General features: G+C 39.0%; 1 protein-coding gene across 5 annotated transcripts in view; it reads left to right on the top strand.

The window, feature by feature from the left end:
• Window positions 1-18,288, top strand: part of DST (dystonin) — a 289,395-nt gene that overhangs the window by 195,851 nt on the left and 75,256 nt on the right. For all 5 annotated transcript variants that reach the window (XM_054179938.1, XM_054179939.1, XM_054179940.1 and 2 more), the window contains 12 exons: window positions 2,052-2,175; window positions 3,122-3,330; window positions 3,600-3,917; window positions 4,095-4,261; window positions 4,796-4,952; window positions 5,218-5,344; window positions 8,243-8,305; window positions 9,279-9,514; window positions 11,055-11,184; window positions 12,190-12,389; window positions 13,815-14,310; window positions 15,863-17,337. In XM_054179938.1, the coding sequence (XP_054035913.1) occupies window positions 2,052-2,175; window positions 3,122-3,330; window positions 3,600-3,917; window positions 4,095-4,261; window positions 4,796-4,952; window positions 5,218-5,344; window positions 8,243-8,305; window positions 9,279-9,514; window positions 11,055-11,184; window positions 12,190-12,389; window positions 13,815-14,310; window positions 15,863-17,337 (3,702 nt within the window). The remainder of the gene's footprint in view (window positions 1-2,051; window positions 2,176-3,121; window positions 3,331-3,599; window positions 3,918-4,094; window positions 4,262-4,795; window positions 4,953-5,217; window positions 5,345-8,242; window positions 8,306-9,278; window positions 9,515-11,054; window positions 11,185-12,189; window positions 12,390-13,814; window positions 14,311-15,862; window positions 17,338-18,288) is intronic.

Below are 18,288 nucleotides of genomic sequence, written 5' to 3' on the forward strand. Positions count from 1 at the left end.
CTTGCTTTTTCTGTTCACATTTGTGTGTTAATGCATTATGAAAAGGATCATACTGGATAAACAGCCTGATGTGACTAGTCTGTTTGCTTGCCTCGGTTGTATCCAGTACCATGCACACTGCAGAGAGTGAGGATAACCTAATTTGTACTGTGCTGAAAAACAGTATTTTGATGATTTGGGTTGTATGTTTTTTGGTTTGGTGGGCTTTTTGATTTTTTTCCAGTGAGGGGCTAACTCACAATGTTATGTAAAACTTAGTAGATGAAAGACAGGTTAGTGATGGACTTTATGAAGATGAAACTCTGGTTAGTTGCCTCCTTACAGAAAGCTTTAGGAACCCAAGTATGAGGTGAGTTACGTTCGTGTTCGTGCAGTCTGGAATTGCCCGCCATTTTTGTGTGTGACACATCACAGGAGACAAATCACAGTGATGTTGTGAGAAAATAAAATCTGTATTTTGTGCTTTTTAACAGTTGAACAATTTAAGTGCACTTGTGCCTCCAAGCGCTAAAAAAGTAGGAATAACACTAATTACAATTTGAAGCTTCATTTAATTTTTTGTTCCTTATGCCAAAATGAATTATATCCTGTATAATGCCAATTTTCATGCAAGTAATACAAAAGGAGGGAATACTGGGGTTCTTTTATGGAATGCCTGCATGGATTACTTGCCACACAAAAGAGCACTCAGTGAGTATGAACTGAGAAGAAGGGAGATGGTACAACGTGTCAAAAGATTCAAAGGAAGAGAAGAAACAGGAGGCTGAAGAAAGCAGGCCAATTAATGAAAGCAAAACAAAGAGTATTTTTGAAGAAGTCAGGTGTTGCAAGTGAAAGCTGTCCCTTGTAGCCAACACATGCAGCTGATAATCCAGCTAGGCACAGACCTTGGCGGCATGGTGGGGTCTAATCTTTTTAGGGGGATTAACTGTCCTTCAGAATATTCTTCAGTGCCTCTGGCATCAGCTTGCTCGCTTGCTGTCACCACAGAAGATTTTCTGGTACATCTTTTGTTCCTTTTTTTCCCCCTTTCTTTCTTTCTTTTTTTTTTTTTTTTTTTTTTTTTTTGCCACAAGTACAGATATCTCTCTAGTGTAAGGAAAAGCAGCCCTATCTGAGTTTTACTGCATCAAGTGGGCCAGCAAGACATACTATGTTCTGGCATAGTGTTGTGCTCTGGATACCAGTGTTGATTGTATTGACATCACTTTTTTGTCCTGGAACGGCAGATAGGATTACCTTTTGAGTCATGTGTTCCTTGAGTTAGTGTGTATCAAGAAATATATGAGGAGTCCCCTAATTCTGGACTTGGATAAAGTTCATGTGAATCAAAACAAAGATACATCATACACACAACACAGAGGCCTGCAGTAATTCAAGGATCACTCACCATCGTAATGTTTTAAATCAGAACTCAATCCATGACACCCCTGAAATACTTTTTACATTGGAGAGAGAAAGCCACTTTCAGAATTTGATTCAGCTTTTCTATCTTTGTCTTTTGACTCTGGGGCTAGTCTCTGAAACTGTATTTCTTGGTTAGATGTGACACTGGCTCCAGGAGATTCCTAAACTCTGAAGAAGGTGATTGTCTTATTTCAAGCTATTCCTCTTTTAGCTACAGTATCAGCATGATCCTTTGTCAGTGCAACTAATGGTGAACATGTAACTGCTGCTGCTGCATTTTTTCCCCCTGAATTGTCCTCTGATGCTGAGTCGAAATGTTTATTTTTTCTCTTGTATAGTATGTGAGTCTGTACAAGTGGTCTTTAAAAACAACTAATCAAAGTACAGATTTTGAAGTAACATGCAAGAAATCAGTTGAGTCAGAGAAGTATCATAAAAGGGAACACAAAAAAATATAGTGAATAAAGTAAAACAAGGGCCAGAAGGTCAACAGCAGTCATAGCCACTGGTGTTTCTTAAGGAGAGGTCACAAACTGAGTTTATTAGTTTATTTCCAGCACTATGTTTCGGCTGTATGGCATATCTCAAGGCTTGCAAGTGTAGCTGTGTTGAAAAGCATAATTTATAACTGTGGAATGTTACAGGTTCTTCAGAGCCAAGTGTCTAACCACCAAATTGCTGTAGAAAAACTGAAGAAAGCTGCTGAAGTGTTGCTGGAATCGAGGGGAGAGTTGACACCAGACAAAGATGAAATTCAAAAAACACTGGGTAAAACGTTTATTTTTCTTGATACTTCTTTTTATCACTTCTGTCTGCCTGCAGGTACTAGAAAAGACAAAATACAGTTTCCACATTCTCGTGTGGTTATCTGCTGCAGCATGTTCCGCCATAAGCGTCAGGGAAATCTCTGCCTAGAGCACCTCTTCTGTGTCTTTCTTGTCAGACCTTGATGTCTGGAGAGCTGTTATCCACACTTTTCTTTTCCCTTATTTCTCATTCCCAGGCAGCGTTTTCCCCTTTCTTAAATACATTTTCCCAGAGGCACCATCAGTTTGCCTGAGGAGCTTAGCTGTGCCCTGTTGTGAGTAGGTCAGAGCTTGCTGGAGCCATCCATGTCTTCCATGGGGCAGCCTCTGACCTCTTCTCTTACTACCTACACCCAATACTCTTTCCTGTCAGTTGTGAGAAGTAGCGCAGCATTCACGACTGTCTGAAGACCATCACATAGCTGTCTCTTAGTGGAATCCAGTAAGTAGGTTGCAGACCAGCAAAATGAAAGTGTGGGCTGGAGTCAGCAATGATGCTTCATGGAAAGTGTATGGAACTTGTAACTTTCAGAAGTGTTGAAGGTCTAGGGAAGAATTATCTGGAAGAACCTTTCAGCTCTAACAGTATCGTAAGAGACATGATTGTAGAAGGGCTGTCTTAGTATTCCACTATTTTATTTCTCAGGAACAGTCAACAGCTGTTAGAAGCTTCCAACAGCTGAAGAGTACAGATGTAAGCTGCTCCTTTGTTTCCCTTTTCCAATGGGTTTCCTGGCTCTATTTGAAGATTCTGATAATTGGTTTTGTGTTTTTACTGAATAAGGCAGAATTTTGCTTCATTCTGATATATGCAGTTTTTGACTCACACCTGTTTGAGATCTGCTAAAATGAGTTTAAAGCTTAGTTTGGCTAAGCAAAAGTTTTGCAATATATTTTCTCTTTATCAGATGATGTTGTGGAGAGGTATGATAATTTATCCAAGTCTGTGAATGAAAGGAATGAGAAACTTCAAATAACTTTGACACGATCCCTAAGCGTGCAGGATGGTTTGGATGAAATGCTGGATTGGATGGAAGGAGTTGAAAAGAGCCTTGAAGAGCAAGATCAAGTGCCTTTGAATTCTGCTGCTATTCAGGATATTATTAGTAAAAGCATTGTAAGTAGCATTCTCTGAAAGAATGAACATTTGTTTGATAATTCAACTTTCAATAAATTATTCAAATCCTAGTTAGACACCTTTAATGGATTCAAAACATAATAAAGAGGACTGTTGTGTGGAGTAAAACTGCACATAAGGATTTATTTAGCTGAAATAGATCTGTACTAACTGTTGGGCTGTACTGATTAGCTGCTTCATATCATGGACCATTTTCAATTCTTAAAATTTAGTTACAAGGAATACAAAGCAGTCCTTGCTTGTTTCAGATGCTAGAACAAGACATGGCAGGTCGTCAAAGCAGCCTAAACACTATGAATGAAAAGATGAAGAAGTTTACAGAAACTGCAGATCCATCCACTGCATCCACATTGCAAGCTAAAATGAATGAACTTGCAGGACGATTTTCTGAAGCAAGTAACAAGCATAAAGAGAAGCTGATGAAAATGGAGGAGTTGAAAACTAAAGTTGAGTTATTTGAAGGTCTTTCAGAAAAACTTCAGTCATTTATAGATGAGAAGAACCAGGCACTCAGTGAGACAGAGGCACCGAGAAAGGATGTTAGTGAAGTGTCTCAGTATATGCAGGTACTACACTATTCATTTTGGATATATTGTGCATTTCTAATGTAACTTATCTAAGTGATTGAACAAGAAGTAATGCATGCTTATTGCCTAATTTTGATTGGTTATCTAAAATCAAGAGTTTGATTTTGAGCAAGTGATTGTAAAGTCTAACGTGAATAATGTAATCCTATTTGGCAGGAAGCTAGTGTAGAATTGGCACAACATAAAAAGGATCTGGAAGTTTTGCAGCAGCTTCTTGAAGAACTTTCATCCCATGCTCTACCTGGAGACAAAGCATTGGTATTAGAAAAAGTAAATGCTTTGTCAAAGAAATTCAGAGAGGTAGAGGAAACTGTAAAGGAAAAGTAAGTCAAATTCTTAAAATATTTCTATGTGAATGTTGTGATGAGATGCTACTGTCTTGTATGTAATTTAAAGAGATTGCAGTTAACCATAGAGTAGAGATTTATTTTATTAAAGAAAAAAAGAGATTGTATTTGGAAATGCCTCTGTGGTTAGTCTGTCTGGTTCAAGAGCTCTAGTGTGAGCTGTGAAGACAATTAACTTCTCAGATTTTGTGACATTCACAAGAGTTGTTTCAGTCCTAGGAAAACCCTGCTCCTCCCCTTCTCTAACAGAATATAAATTGCTGCTTGTGCAAATTGATTTTGAGTACCATTTGGAATTGGGCTGCAGAGACAAACTGGAGAAATTATTGGAGCTTCCATATAAGTTACCTGTACAGCAAGACTTAAGTTTTCTACTTTCTACTCATATCCATAAAACCAGTTTTTGTGACTTTTTTGATTTAGAATAGCCATATCGGATTGACAGTGTCTCTGTTCATTTAATTACCAGAAGGAATACTGACATTCCATTAATTGTCTGTAATTGTCTAGAGAAGAAGATGTATTATCATGTCAGAAACAAATGGATACTTTTGAGCTCCTTGTAGAATCATTAAAGAAATGGATAAAAGAGACGACAGAACGAATTCCAGCAGCGCAGCTCTCTCTGAATACAGAGGACTTAAAGAAACCTCTGGAAGATACGTTGGTAAGACGTTGTGAAGGAGAAGTGAAATATAGTTGAAGTAAATAAGACATCTATTAGTAACATAAAAGTATAGAGGTAAGGAATAAGCAGTTGCCGTAATTTGGACCAGGGAGCTCGCAGTCTGCATTTACATTCCCATTTCTTTTGTGTGTTCAGATATACTGCAGGGGATTCCCAGGCATCAGGGTTGTTCCTCTCTATACATTAAATATTTTAAATCTGAAAAGAGTTTTGTACTGAACAAATGGCTATCTTTCTTAACTAGAATTTAAAAGATGAATGGACTTCAAAAGCACCTGAACTGCAGAAAATGAATAGCAGAGGAACATTGCTGTGTAATATCATTGCTGCTGTGACTTCTCCTGCCAAAATGAGAGCAGTTGCAAAATCAGGTATGCATCTGTATAATCTGGTAAGCCTGGCATTTCAGGAATTGTTACAACCGTTAAAACAACAATTAAAGTATTTCAAGCTTGGATTAGCTTTCTAAATATTATGGCTTGTGAGAAGACAGTTAGCCATGTCTGTTCTGACTGTTCTTTGTTTTAATTCTCATTTAAACTTGTGGTAATTCAGTATACATTTTGATTGCTTTTCACTGCCAAAATGACATAGCAGTGCTTTGATGTAAATGATTAACAGGTCCTAAAGCTGTTACTTCAGTACATAATTCCCAGATAATGAAAAAAAAAATAACAGTATCACAGTTGCTTTTGTGTTATCTCAGAAACCTTGTGATAATGAGAAACTTACTCTGGTAGGTGTTCAGTGCATCACATATTCACCAAGTCTGCAATTAGGACAAATAGAAACCCTGCTTTTGCAAACACTGGTGTACCTGCACTCCTTTGCTGTTAGAGAGACGCTTCTTTAATGGCCACAGGGCCATTCTGTGTCACATCAAGCAAATACAGAAAGGTTTGCAGAGTCATGGAGTCAGAAGGGTGATGAGACATGCTTTATGTAAAAAGTGAGCTAGGTGAACCTAGTTATTCCGGTATCTTGACATACTTAATATTCAGTAATTAATCAGTCAATATTTTATTTCAATCAACAGCACACAAAGGGACAAGCTCGATATGCCAGCATGATTTTCATGGGCCAAAATGTATTTCTAGTCCAGAGCTTCAGTTAAACCCTTTTTACCAGCAGCAGATGTGTTTCCTTGAATTTATGTACTCTTTGTGTTTAAATGGTAATTTGTTTTACAGAACCAGTAATTCTGCTAAGTATCATTCAAAGCATAGTTAATGGCATGTGGTACCTAGGGCATTGTAATAGCTATAAGCACATTTTCAGTCAGTTCTTGAGCTGGCTAAGTCTGGAAATAAATGTGAGTGCGTTGGCCTTTATTGGTCATCTGCAAAGGACTGGGAGGATGGGGACTGGCAGAGAACAGCCTTTTAGCAAGAGCAGAACACATGGCTCTGTTGTAACTGCCTCTGGTTTTGTTCTCATTTAAATTTTACGTAAAAGTCTTTAAAAGAATATCTTGGAACCTTAAGTGGGATATTTGGGCTCCTTTCTCTGCCCCTTCCTCTACTTCTATGTATGCAGATAGAAAAACAATTAAATAACTAGCCTATAAGAGCAGCTGTAATCCTCCAGACTAGAGTATTTGTGCTCCTGGACAAGAACTGTACTGTGTATCACTTAATCACAGTTATAAATACTGGAGTCCAGCTAATAGAGCATGAAGATTTACAAGGCTCTGACTGGGGCCTGTGACTTCTCTTATCTGGTTTGTTTTCTCTTGCCATCCTCCAGCTGCCACTAATATGGTTCTCACTGTCCAGCTGGTGCTGTGGGGTGGATGCATAGCCTTTTCCAAGGCAACCGTTAATCTTTCTCTGTTAATTGCTCATCTGGGAATACATATGTGCAGGAGAGCGGGAAGTGATTGTCTTTGCAGTTCTCTGTGGTTTGAGTACATGCCCCAGCTCTGTGGACTGACAGTGTTTCACAAAGCCCATGTAGCCCTGTTTCCGGAGGCTTTGAAATTCTGTTAGGGTGAGTGGCTGCCTCTGAGTAATAGGAAGAGCTTGAGGTGTAACAGTGAGGACTCCACACTGCAATCCCCCTCATGGAGCATGTGCTCAAGTCATGCTCATGACAGGTGTCCTGGTTTAGGCCCAACTGGTAACTGGGCAGCTGAGCCCCATGCAACCACTGGCTCACTGCCTCCCACTCCCCACTGGGACTGGGAAGGAAAATCAGGAGGAAATTTCAAAACCTGGTGGGCTGAGATAAGGATAGTTTAATAGAACAGCACAAAGGGAAAAGAAACAACAGTGATAACAATAATGCTAATGAAATAATACATAAAACAAGTGGCAGTAACTGGAGTGCTCACCATCCCCTACCCAAAGCTGCCCTGCTCAAAACTCAGCCCTCACCCCTGAATAGCAATCAGTGAGGTCAATGTAGTATTGACTATCCCATTGGCTGGTTTGGTTGGATATCCTCTGTGTGGTCCTTCCCCAGTCCTATCCAGGACAAGAAGATAGGAAGGACTTGTCTGCTTGGTATCAGGGGCTTATTCTGCAAAGGTGTGATGCTGCAAAATCATAGAATCATTTAGGTGGGGAAGACACTTACAGGTCTTTGAGTTGACCTGTTAACCTAACACTACCAAGTCCACCATTAAACCATGTCCCTAAGCACCATATCAACACATCTAAATACTTACAGTGATGGGTAACTTCAGCCACTTCCCTGGTGGGCAAAGGTGGCTTTGCTTGTGGTGTCTGCAATGACCACTCTGGGTGTTTTTGCTGTTTGATGTTTAGTGCTGTCCTCACTGTCTCAGCACTTGCCAGCTAGCCATCTCCCAGGCCATACCCAGACATGGCTGGGTAAAAACATATTCTTGGTATACAGCAGGGAAGAGTTTCCTTTTGAGGAGAGGAAGGAAGTGATATTAGCCATGTGGCTTCACAGCTAGGGCACAGACCTTTGGTACTACGGTTGTTCATTTATCATAATGTTGTGAGTGGTAGGATGACTTATACATCATGCTGCATGCTTTCATGTCTATCCATATGCACACCCACCCGCTATGCATATGCCACATATGTGTGGTACCACTCACAGTAGTATAGTAGCTGGCTGGGGCAGCTTAGAACATAAACCAACCTTAAATTACTTAAAATTTAAAGAAAATGCTGCTATTAAAAGGTTAGCATTCAGATATTTCTTTAATGTTATAATGAAGGCTGTGTAGAAGAGGAAATACAGTGCTGGGGTTTTGGTGGTACCTAAGCATGGGACTTATCTTTCTTGATCTACAGGTAGCACAATGTTAAATGGGGAAGGAGGAGCTCCAGGAACTCAGGATTTCCTTAAAAATAAAGGTTAGTAAAAATTTCAGGACGTGATAAAGAAATGTACTAAACAAATACATAATTTAAAGTGTAAGTATTTTTTCAGTGTTGTACATAGACCTGCTTGTAGCAGTCACTCCTAGGCTAAATTTCATACCATCATCGCCATTATGCATGGCAATTATATTTACTAGGACACGATACTGAAATTGATTGTAAAGCTACCTGTCTTCAATATTGGTTGTGAAGACAGATCAAATCTGGCAATTTTCTGAATTAATACATACTTCCACAGATGTATACAGGGAGAGCTCTTTTAATATAGCACCTAGCTTTTGAGAAAATTCTGCTATGTGTGGATGTGGCTTTTTAACACTCATCAGTGTTCTAAACACAGAAATGTATATATACAAAGGCACCTACTTTACATACATCTGTATCACTGTGTGACCAACCTCTTTACAGAAACAAAGAACCTTATATAGGAGTTTCGCATGTGCTTATGCACAGCCACGTACCCTGTTCTGAGTCTGCAGTGTCCCTTCTCCTAAATTAGTTTATCTAGTAGTCTGCCTGCTTCTGCTCTCATAGTGATAAAACACATTTATAATGGTACATGAATGTGAACAAAATGTTACTGCAGTACTGTTAGGCTCTCAGGCAACTAACTGAACTGTAGTCCAGTATATTCAACTTTTTTTGTCATGGAATTGTTGGTTAAAATACTGAAATAGCAATGAGTAGAATGATTGAAAGGTATTTATGTATCTGTGTGTATTAATGTCATGGTTTCTCTGAAATCAGAAACTCTTGCAAATAGGTCATTCAGATACAGTGTTACCACCGTTAGTGTGAAATGGCAATGACTAATACATTCAGTGAATTTTTATTTGGAAGGCTGTTGGCTATTGCATCTCAGAGTAGTATTTAGAAGTTATTGAAGTCTATTGTTTGGAGGGTTTGTAACTTCTAATGCAGTCTTTGTGCATCTCTCCTTTTACAGAGCTGACAACTGTTCAACAAGCGATGTCTGATGTAAATCACAGTTATGAAGATTTGGGAGTTTTATTGAAGGAAAAGATTTCAGAACTAGAAAGTATGCTTTCAAAAATGCAGAATATTCAGGAAGAATCGACCTCAGTGATGCAGTGGTTGCAAAAAATGGACAAAACTGCATCAGATTGGGAAGCTGCTCCGACTGATGGCGAAGCGGTTAAAGCCCAAGTTGAGCAACATAAGGTACTTTGTGCCTTCAAAAAAAGTACTTTCTTGCACTTACTGGGCAAATTCTGTTTGAACAGCCAATATCTCAGCCCAGCTTAACATTACAGAGAGTATTTATATGATCCTTGTAAGCATACCAGTCAGGTTAACAGCGAATCTGTCAGACTGCCAGTGGAGTGAAAGGAGCACAGGAGTTGTACAGGTTGGAAAATAATAATTCTGTGGCCAGTATAAATAGGTAAGGCTATATTAATTATACAATAAACTTTTCTGATCTCCTTAGTGGTTTAGAGAGAGATGCTGGATTGCTTGTAAGATCTGAAGGGCTGTATGTATCCAAAAGCTGTTTCTGCACCTGCTGGTTCACTGACACTCCACAGACCTCTTGGTCTGTGCAGCTGCAGCAGCTTATGCCTACTCCAAGGCTGTGTTTCTCTTCAGCAGCCATTTTTATATGCTGAACACAAGTCTCTGCCCCTCCTTTTTAATTGATATGAGAAAACCACTGAATCAGCGGTAAGCTTCTGTCCTGTCATAAAATGCAAATGCGTAAAGCTTCATCTATAAAGGGAAATGTAATAATTTACCTGTGGTTGCAGATAAACAAGGACAGAATTTGGTTCAGCAAGGTTTTTGGTTTATGTTTGAGGGGTTACCCTTAAAAAAATAACCTGAACTAACTTTCCTCAGATTTGGGTAACATTCAGTCCTAAAACTCAGATTAAATATGGTAGAAAAGCTCCTTATTTTTTAACAGAGAATGTGCAAAACTAACATGACCATCTTCCAGTATAGTAATCGAAGAGTAATCACAGGTAGTTGCAAAAGTGAGTGCTTAGTCAAGAGTCATTCTTCTGATACAGTTGGACTTTTTGCTGGAAGTTCTAAGTCAAGCACATTTTGTTCAGTGTTTATTTTAGTGGGGTTTCAATAAATAAAACGGGACGAGCTTTGTTACTTAAGAATATTCATAAAAGAGCTTTGTGAGACATATAAGGACTGTTCTGTCTGTAAAAATAGCATGAATTGCTGGCGCATTTCAGTCTCCTGCTAGGTCTAGACTTTAAGCTATGGTGCTCTTTGAACTATAGTCATAGCTGATCTACAAGAAACAGTCTGTCTGTGATAGCAGGACTTCCATTGAGGTGAATGAGGCAAAACCATGCTCCTCTGTTGGTGCTACCTGGGCTATTTCTGCTGTGAACTGTACTATGCATTAGTCAGTTTGCCTTTTGTACAAGAGCAGATCCCAAAAGTACGTGATTGTGATGGGACCTAGTGGATCTTGTTTATCTGAATGATTCTAGTTCTGTCACTTGTTCAAATGAAACAATACTTGTTGTTATTATTAATATAGTTTAAATCTGTCAGGTTATCTTTTCCCATAAAAAAATGGACATCAGCATACTGTCATTATAAAATGTTTCCTATATAAATGTTAGATATTTGTTGTTTATCTTCATGCTTGGCATCTCAGTATTATGGACTCCAAACTTTACACTTCAGTGTTCTCATTTAGTCTCTTATTTATTTCTTTTATCGCTTGCATTTGCAGCTTTTTGAAACTGAATTAAAGCAAAGTGCAAATAAAGTGCAGGAATTAAAGGACAAAGTGACAGAGCTGTTGGAGAAGAATCCTGATTCTCCTGAAGCACCCAAGTGGAGACAAATGTTGGATAAACTAGGTACTTCATTAAAGCTGTGTTATAGCTCAGACCAATTTGGAAATGTTTATTATTTTTTTAAATTGTATTATCAATCACTAGTATTAAATACCTTGCTTCCTCCTACCTCTTAAATTCTATGGAAATAAATCCCTTTACAAAAATGTAAATGTAGAGTAAGTCCACTGATGTCTGTGGGCTTTGAATTTTTGAGTGCAATGGCTATATCTTGACTCTGAGAGGGCTTTATCTTTTTCAAACTGTGTGCAGCTAAAATTTGACTGGCCAGTTATTGCTCCAGATACATACATTATTATTCTTACAAAATATAGCAAGTTAATTCTAGTTTCATACAAAGAACAGTAGGAGTTATTGGTAATGCTTTTCTGCATGCTTTTCCCTCATTTACTAGAGGCTTTTGTCATTTTGACAAGACAACTTCAGTAGTGTTAAAAGGGAATTAATACAGAATGAGCAGAGGTCAAAGACAGTCAAATGGCAAAAGAAACTGAAAATGCACAGTTGGAATTCAAGGGCAAGGAGAGTCAGCAAAGCATCAGAGCTGGCTGAACAAGTGCTGACAGTATGAGACCTTAAGATTCAGTGGCTTCTCTGGAACCTGCTTGCAACAAGTGGAAAAGACCACAGATTAGCCTAGGTGTGAGCCTAAGATCACACAGTGCTTTTCAAATACCTAAGTGCAGAAATATTCTCGCTGTCATTATGGTTTAGGTGCCTAAATGGGGCAGTTAATGCCCTCATTTGAAAGAGATGTGCTCTTTCAGAGGACTGGTCAGTGTAGCAGCCTAAATTGGGGCTTCTGCATGTGGCTGTGCTGTACTGCAGACCTTCATCAAAGCATATATGGATCTGGTAAAAGATGCATTTGCTGAGTCACTGCAATAAGGCATCTGGAGTTAATCAGCAAGAAGCCCCATTAGAGGGTTTATGTTTCATACATAGTCTGTGGTCTGACAACCTGTCTGCTAGAGCATGCATGCAATGCGGTAACATTATCATTGTTAGATTCTAAATGGAAAGAGCTCAATCGAGTTACATCTGAGAGACAACAAAAGCTGGAGGAATCTTCAAATTACCTGACCCAGTTCCAGACAGCAGAGGCTCAGCTAAAGCACTGGCTTGTAGAAAAGGAGCTAATGGTCAGCGTGCTGGGACCACTGTCAATTGATCCTAATATGCTGAATACGCAAAAGCAACAAGTTCAGGTGAGTAGCACCAACATGCATTACTGATTTAAGTTTCCTTGGTTTCTTTGCTATTAGCAAAGTACTGTTTTCCATCTGGACTGAGTACAGCCACGATTAGCATGAGCCATCACAGTTGTTTATCAGCAACTATCAGCAAGCTGAGTCATACTTGACTAGAGTAATTACAAGATAAAATTATTGTTAAGAGTGAAGAGAGATCAGAACAGCTAAATGAAAAAGTTACTGAGGAGATACTGATGCTGTGATACATGTTTTGGTTTTGACCCAGATGCTGTGATTTCTCTGTAGTAAAATAAGAATTGTTCCTGTGAAGTTTTGTAAATCTGACTCTGTGTGTAACATTTTATGATCAGTCTTCATATATAGTCTATGCTGTAGAACTAACTTGTTGAGATTTTATTCACTGGACTGTGCCAGTAGCTAATAAAATTATGAAGTTAAGTGAAATGCAGTACTGTGAATAGATATGGTGCCAAGAGTGTGAAAGACAAAACAGAAAATGAAAAAGTGGAATAGCTTACTTACAGAAATACAGCTAACTACAAATAAACAAAAGTTAAACCAGACAACTGCAGAAAGTAGACATTTTAATTTCAAACATTTCTATTGCTGCCAATCATTTTAAATTGTGATGAGAAGTAACTTTATTTTGCAAAAATGTTGTTAAAACTGGTATGTCAATACTGATCAAAATGAAGTGTTTAAAACATGAACTATATTCTAAAACTATGTGAAAATTACTTCATACTGGTTTGTAAGTGCTTCAGAAATCTAGACAGAGGCCATTCTAAGACTATCATGTATCACTTAACAGCCCTTAAAAGCTGGATGTAACTGACATAAAATGTGTGCAGTGTTGTGTAAAATAAAACCATTGTATTTGTCCCTTCTTCTGAAAGCACTGTCACGTACTGTCAGAAACTGGGAACCAGTGATGTAAACTTCAAAGGTCTTACAGCACACATTTTGTGAATTATCCAAATATCCTCAGTGCTATAACAACACATTGCAGTGTTATGTAAGAATAAGCTTGCTTTGAAGTTCTGTCCTAAGACAAATATTGAAACTGTCGAAGAAAGAAGACACTGCTCGAAACTAAGCAGCAATTATTTGACGTGGTATGGTAACCTAATTACAGTAGTGCTAGAGTAGAATTCATTCTTTACTTGTATCTGCTGATTGAATTTCCATTAGATGATGTGTAAATTAACCTCATTTTTTATGGTTCTTTGATGGAAGCACTTGGAAACAACTCAGTTTATCTGAAAAAGATGCAATTATCTCAACGGCTTTTAAACTTGAAGGCTGATTACTCAACAAGAGCTTAGCTACAACAAATTGTACATGATTTTTGTCAGAAGCACTTTGCTTCTTTTCTTTGTGAGGTAACTGCTTGTTAACTTTTTCTTTCTTTCTTCACAGATTCTGCTCAAGGAGTTTGACACCAGAAAGCCACAATATGAGCAATTAACTATGGCTGGTGAAGGCATTCTGAAGAGACCTGGTGAACATCCACCCTCTCATAAAATTGTAAAAGAGCAACTGGCAGCTGTGGCACAAAAATGGGACAGTCTAACTGGCCAGCTGTGGAACAGATGTGACAGAATTGACCAAGCCTTTCTGAAAAGCACAGAGTATCAAAGTCTACTCAGAACTTTGTCTGATAAGTTAAGTGCCTTGGATAGCAAACTAAGCAGCAGCCTGGCTGTGAGTACACAACCTGATGCTGTGAAACAACAACTGGAAATTGCTAGAGAAATGAAGGAGGAAATAGAACAAGAAATGAAGAATATAAAGGCAGCTCAAGTTCTTTGTGAGGAGCTCTCAACACTGGTTGGAGAAGAGTATTTGAAAGCTGAACTTACAAGACAGTTAGATGGCATCTTAAAATTATTTAAGGATATTGATCAAAAAGCAGGTTAGTATTTATTTAAGGAAAATCAGTAACTAATGCGTAAAGTAAGACATCTTAGTATGTTTAGGAAGTATATTTAGTATATCTTAGTATATTTAGGAAGGATGTTAACTTGCTGGAGCGTGTCCAGAGAAGGGCGACAAGGTTGGTGAGGGGCTTGGAGCACAAGCCCTGTGAGGAGAGACTGAGGGAGCTGGGGTTGCTGAGCCTGGAGAGGAGGAGACTCAGGGCTGACTTTATTGCTCTCCACAACTACCTGAAGCGGGGTTGTAGTGAGGCAGAGGTTGGTCTCTTCTCCCAGGCAACCAGTACCAGAACAAGAGGACACAGTCTCAGGCTGCGTCAGGGGAGGTTTAGGCTGGAGGTTAGGAGGAAGTTTTACACAGAGAGAGTGATTGCCCATTGGAATGGGCTGCCTGAGGAGGTGGTGAGGTCACCGTCGCTGGGGGTGTTCAGGGCGAGGCTTGACAGGATGCTTGGTTGCATGGTTTAGTTGATTAGGTGGTGTTGGATGATAGGTTGGACATGATGATCTTGAAGGTCTCTTCCAACCTGGTCTATTCTATTCTATTCTATTCTATTCTATTCTATTCTATTCTATTCTATTCTATTCTATTCTATTCTATTCTATTCTATTCTATTCTATTCTATTGTCTTTATCAAGGTGTTGAGTGAGCTGAGCCCAATGCCAGCTCTCTATCCAGTCCAGCTCTCAAGCAGTAGCACATTAGAATTTAAGAGTGTCCCCATACCTTGAAAAGGTAAAAGCAGTACTTGGGACCTCTAGTTTGGGAGAGAATTTGAAGCACAATAGCAGGGCTGCTTTTCTCATCTCTTCCTTCAGGTGCATCTCCACTGAATGAGAATACCAAAAAAGGATGCTGTTCATTGAGCTACCTAACTGCATAGATGCAGAGTGTTACAGCAAAATTTTAATTTTTAGGCAAGCAACAGTTATGTCTTGGTGAAACACAGTGGTAATTGTCTAAAGCTGACTGTGGCAGAAGGAGGATGGTAATCTGCAGCCTTCCTGTACTACTCTGTGAAAAAGGGAACTGAACAAGTAATACGCTGCAAGTAATATCATACTCTGCTCTCTGTAGCAGCATCAATTTTAGCTTTTTTATTTCCTCTGGTCATGAGGAACTTCAAAGACTCTCACTAACAATATATATTACCTGCAGGCCATGAGTTAGAAGATACTAGGCTAGATCACTTAATATTCTCTGGTCTTATACTTCAGAATACCACGAAAGACAACTGTATGGTTTTTACCCTCTAAATCTGCCTGAATGGGATGAGTGTAGACACACATTGCCTAAGCTCAGTTCATTTGACTCATGTCCAGATGCCTTCATTGCTCTGCTGTAGTACAGACCACAAGTCTATCTCTTGTAAGAATCTTGGTTGTCTTTCAGTCGAACACTACCCACTAAGGACTAGCCTTCCTTACATTAGTGATCATTCACAAACAAATCAATATTAATTGTTATTTCTTCACTGAATTCCAGCTAATTCTGACAATGAACCTCTATGTTTGTGTTCTCTTTTGTAGATAACCATGTTCAGCAGCTTCAGTCAGCATACGCCACTTCTCATCAGTTCCACCAAATGTCTAAGGACTTTCAGGCCTGGCTAGGCAAAAAAAAAGAAGAGCTGAACCAGGCTCGTCCTGTATCAGCCAAATTGGATACCTTGCAGTCACTAATTGAAGAACAGAAAGATTTTAAGGAGACCATGACTGAACAGATTAGTTCATATGAAAGAATTGTTGCAGAAGGAGAAAGTATATTACAGAAAACTCAAGGAGCTGACAAGGCAGCATTACAATCCCAGCTTGCCACACTCAGAAGTAACTGGGATGAAATGAATAAGCAGGTAAAAGAACGGCAAGATAAATTAACAGATTGTCTGGAGAAAGCCCTCAAATACAAGCAGCATGTAGAAAATCTAAAGCCATGGATAGAGAAGTGCCAAAACAACTTGTGCGAGTTAAAAGTTGGCATAAACCCTGTTGAAATAGAGAATTCTATTGTTCAGGTGAGGGCGTGGCAGAAGGACCTGGATAAACACCATGGGATGGTGGAGCTATTAAATAGTACTGCTGAAAGTTTGCTCAGTGCAAGTCAAACAGATAAAGAAACTGTTCAAGAAGAAACTACACTGCTGAATCAGAAAGTGAATGTGGTCACAGAACAACTACATAAGAAGAAAGAGTGCTTGGAAAATATGGCACAAAGGCTGAAAGAGTTTCAGGAATCATCCAGGGAAACTGAAAAACAGCTTAAAATTGCCAAAGAGTATCTAGAAGCTCATGACTCACTTGGACCTCAGTCATTCAGTAACAAACACCTGATGATGATGCAGGCCCAGCACAAAGCCTTGCAGGCATTAAAGCCTCATGTTGATTTAGCAAAAAAACTTGCCCAAGACCTGGTGATAGAAGCTTCTGATTCAGCAGGTGTTTCCGACCTCTTGCTCCAAGCTGAATCTTTGGAGCAAGAATACAGTGCAGTGAACCAGAAAGTTGAAGATAGATGCTCATTCTTAGAGACAAAACTTCAGGGAATCGGCCATTTCCAAAACAGCATCCGAGAGATGTTCTCTCAGTTTGCAGAGTTTGATGATGAACTTGATAGCATGGCTGCAGTTGGAAGAGATCTCACATTATTGCAATCACAGAGAGAGGACATAAAAAGTTTCCTGAAAAAGTTGGAGGATCTTATAATGAATAATGAAAATGCTAATAAAAATTGTAAAATGATGCTAGCCACAGAGGCTGAAGCTTCTCCTGATCTTGCTGGTATAAAAAGAGACTTGGAAGCTTTAAATAAACAATGCAGCAAGCTGCTAGACAGAGCAAAAGCCAGGGAAGATCAAGTGGAAGGTACTATTAGTCGTGTTGAGGAGTTTTACAGTAAGCTAAAAGAATTTTCCAGTCTGCTTGGGAGAGCTGAAGAGCATGAGGAGTCACAAGGTCCTGTTGGAATGGAAACAGAGACTATTAATCAGCAGCTGGATACATTCAAGGTAGGAAGATTCCCTTCTTACTGCTACACAGTATTTTGCCACAATTCAATTTTTTAAATGCCACTGGAAAAGGGGCTGGTTAAATGCAGACTTTGGAGTCTTATTTCACAGCACTCAGTTCTACCTGTATGCTTTTTATCTGTTTCAAACTGGGTATATTCTCATGGTCCAGAGACACTTTCTTTTGCTATGGCTTGGCAGACATGGATAACTTTGGAGCCCAGCTCACAGCTTCTGCACCCTAGTTCCCTCTTCTCTCTTCACTATCTTGTTTTCTTACACAGTCCATTTCCATTTTGGGGAACTTCATATTGTCTCTATTCTGATGTCTCTGTATTACACAAACTTTATTATTCACTCTGGTGAGAATTTTGAGCTCCAGTGTTACCAGTCCATACTCACTTCGCTCATCTGAGTAGTTTAGGGTTTTTTTCAGATGGTTACAAGCTTCAGCATGTTTAGGTTTAAGACTTTACCTTTTGTCATTTTCTGTTCTGGCACACTGGTCAGTTTTACTTCACTGAATACCACCCTTATACAGAAATATGCTAGTAAGAAGAAATCAGGTAAAATAATCCCCCTTGTATACTGGGATTTTACTGTAGCATCCCTTTTCAAAAATGCACTTTAAATCTGTGCATAGATTTTTTTAATATGCCAGCTGGCAATTCCTGTCCAGCTCAAAAAAATGTTATAGTGATAGTGTTAATTACTGAAATTAATCACAGATATTTGCTTGGTTTAGATTACAATAAACAAATTTCCAGTGCTTGCTGGAAAGCCCCATCAGCTCTATACACGTGTAGAAGTCTACACAGTGTTTGAAAAAGATCATCAGTCTCCTAATGGCTGTGTAGTAGCACTGTGAATATCCTGTGCTGCTTTGGTTTAATTTCCATCTAGCATCGATTAAAAAGTTTTATGAGTTGTACATTGGTTCACAGTTAACCA

Source organism: Dryobates pubescens, chromosome 3, assembly GCF_014839835.1.
Source record: "Dryobates pubescens isolate bDryPub1 chromosome 3, bDryPub1.pri, whole genome shotgun sequence".
Taxonomy (NCBI): domain Eukaryota; kingdom Metazoa; phylum Chordata; class Aves; order Piciformes; family Picidae; genus Dryobates; species Dryobates pubescens.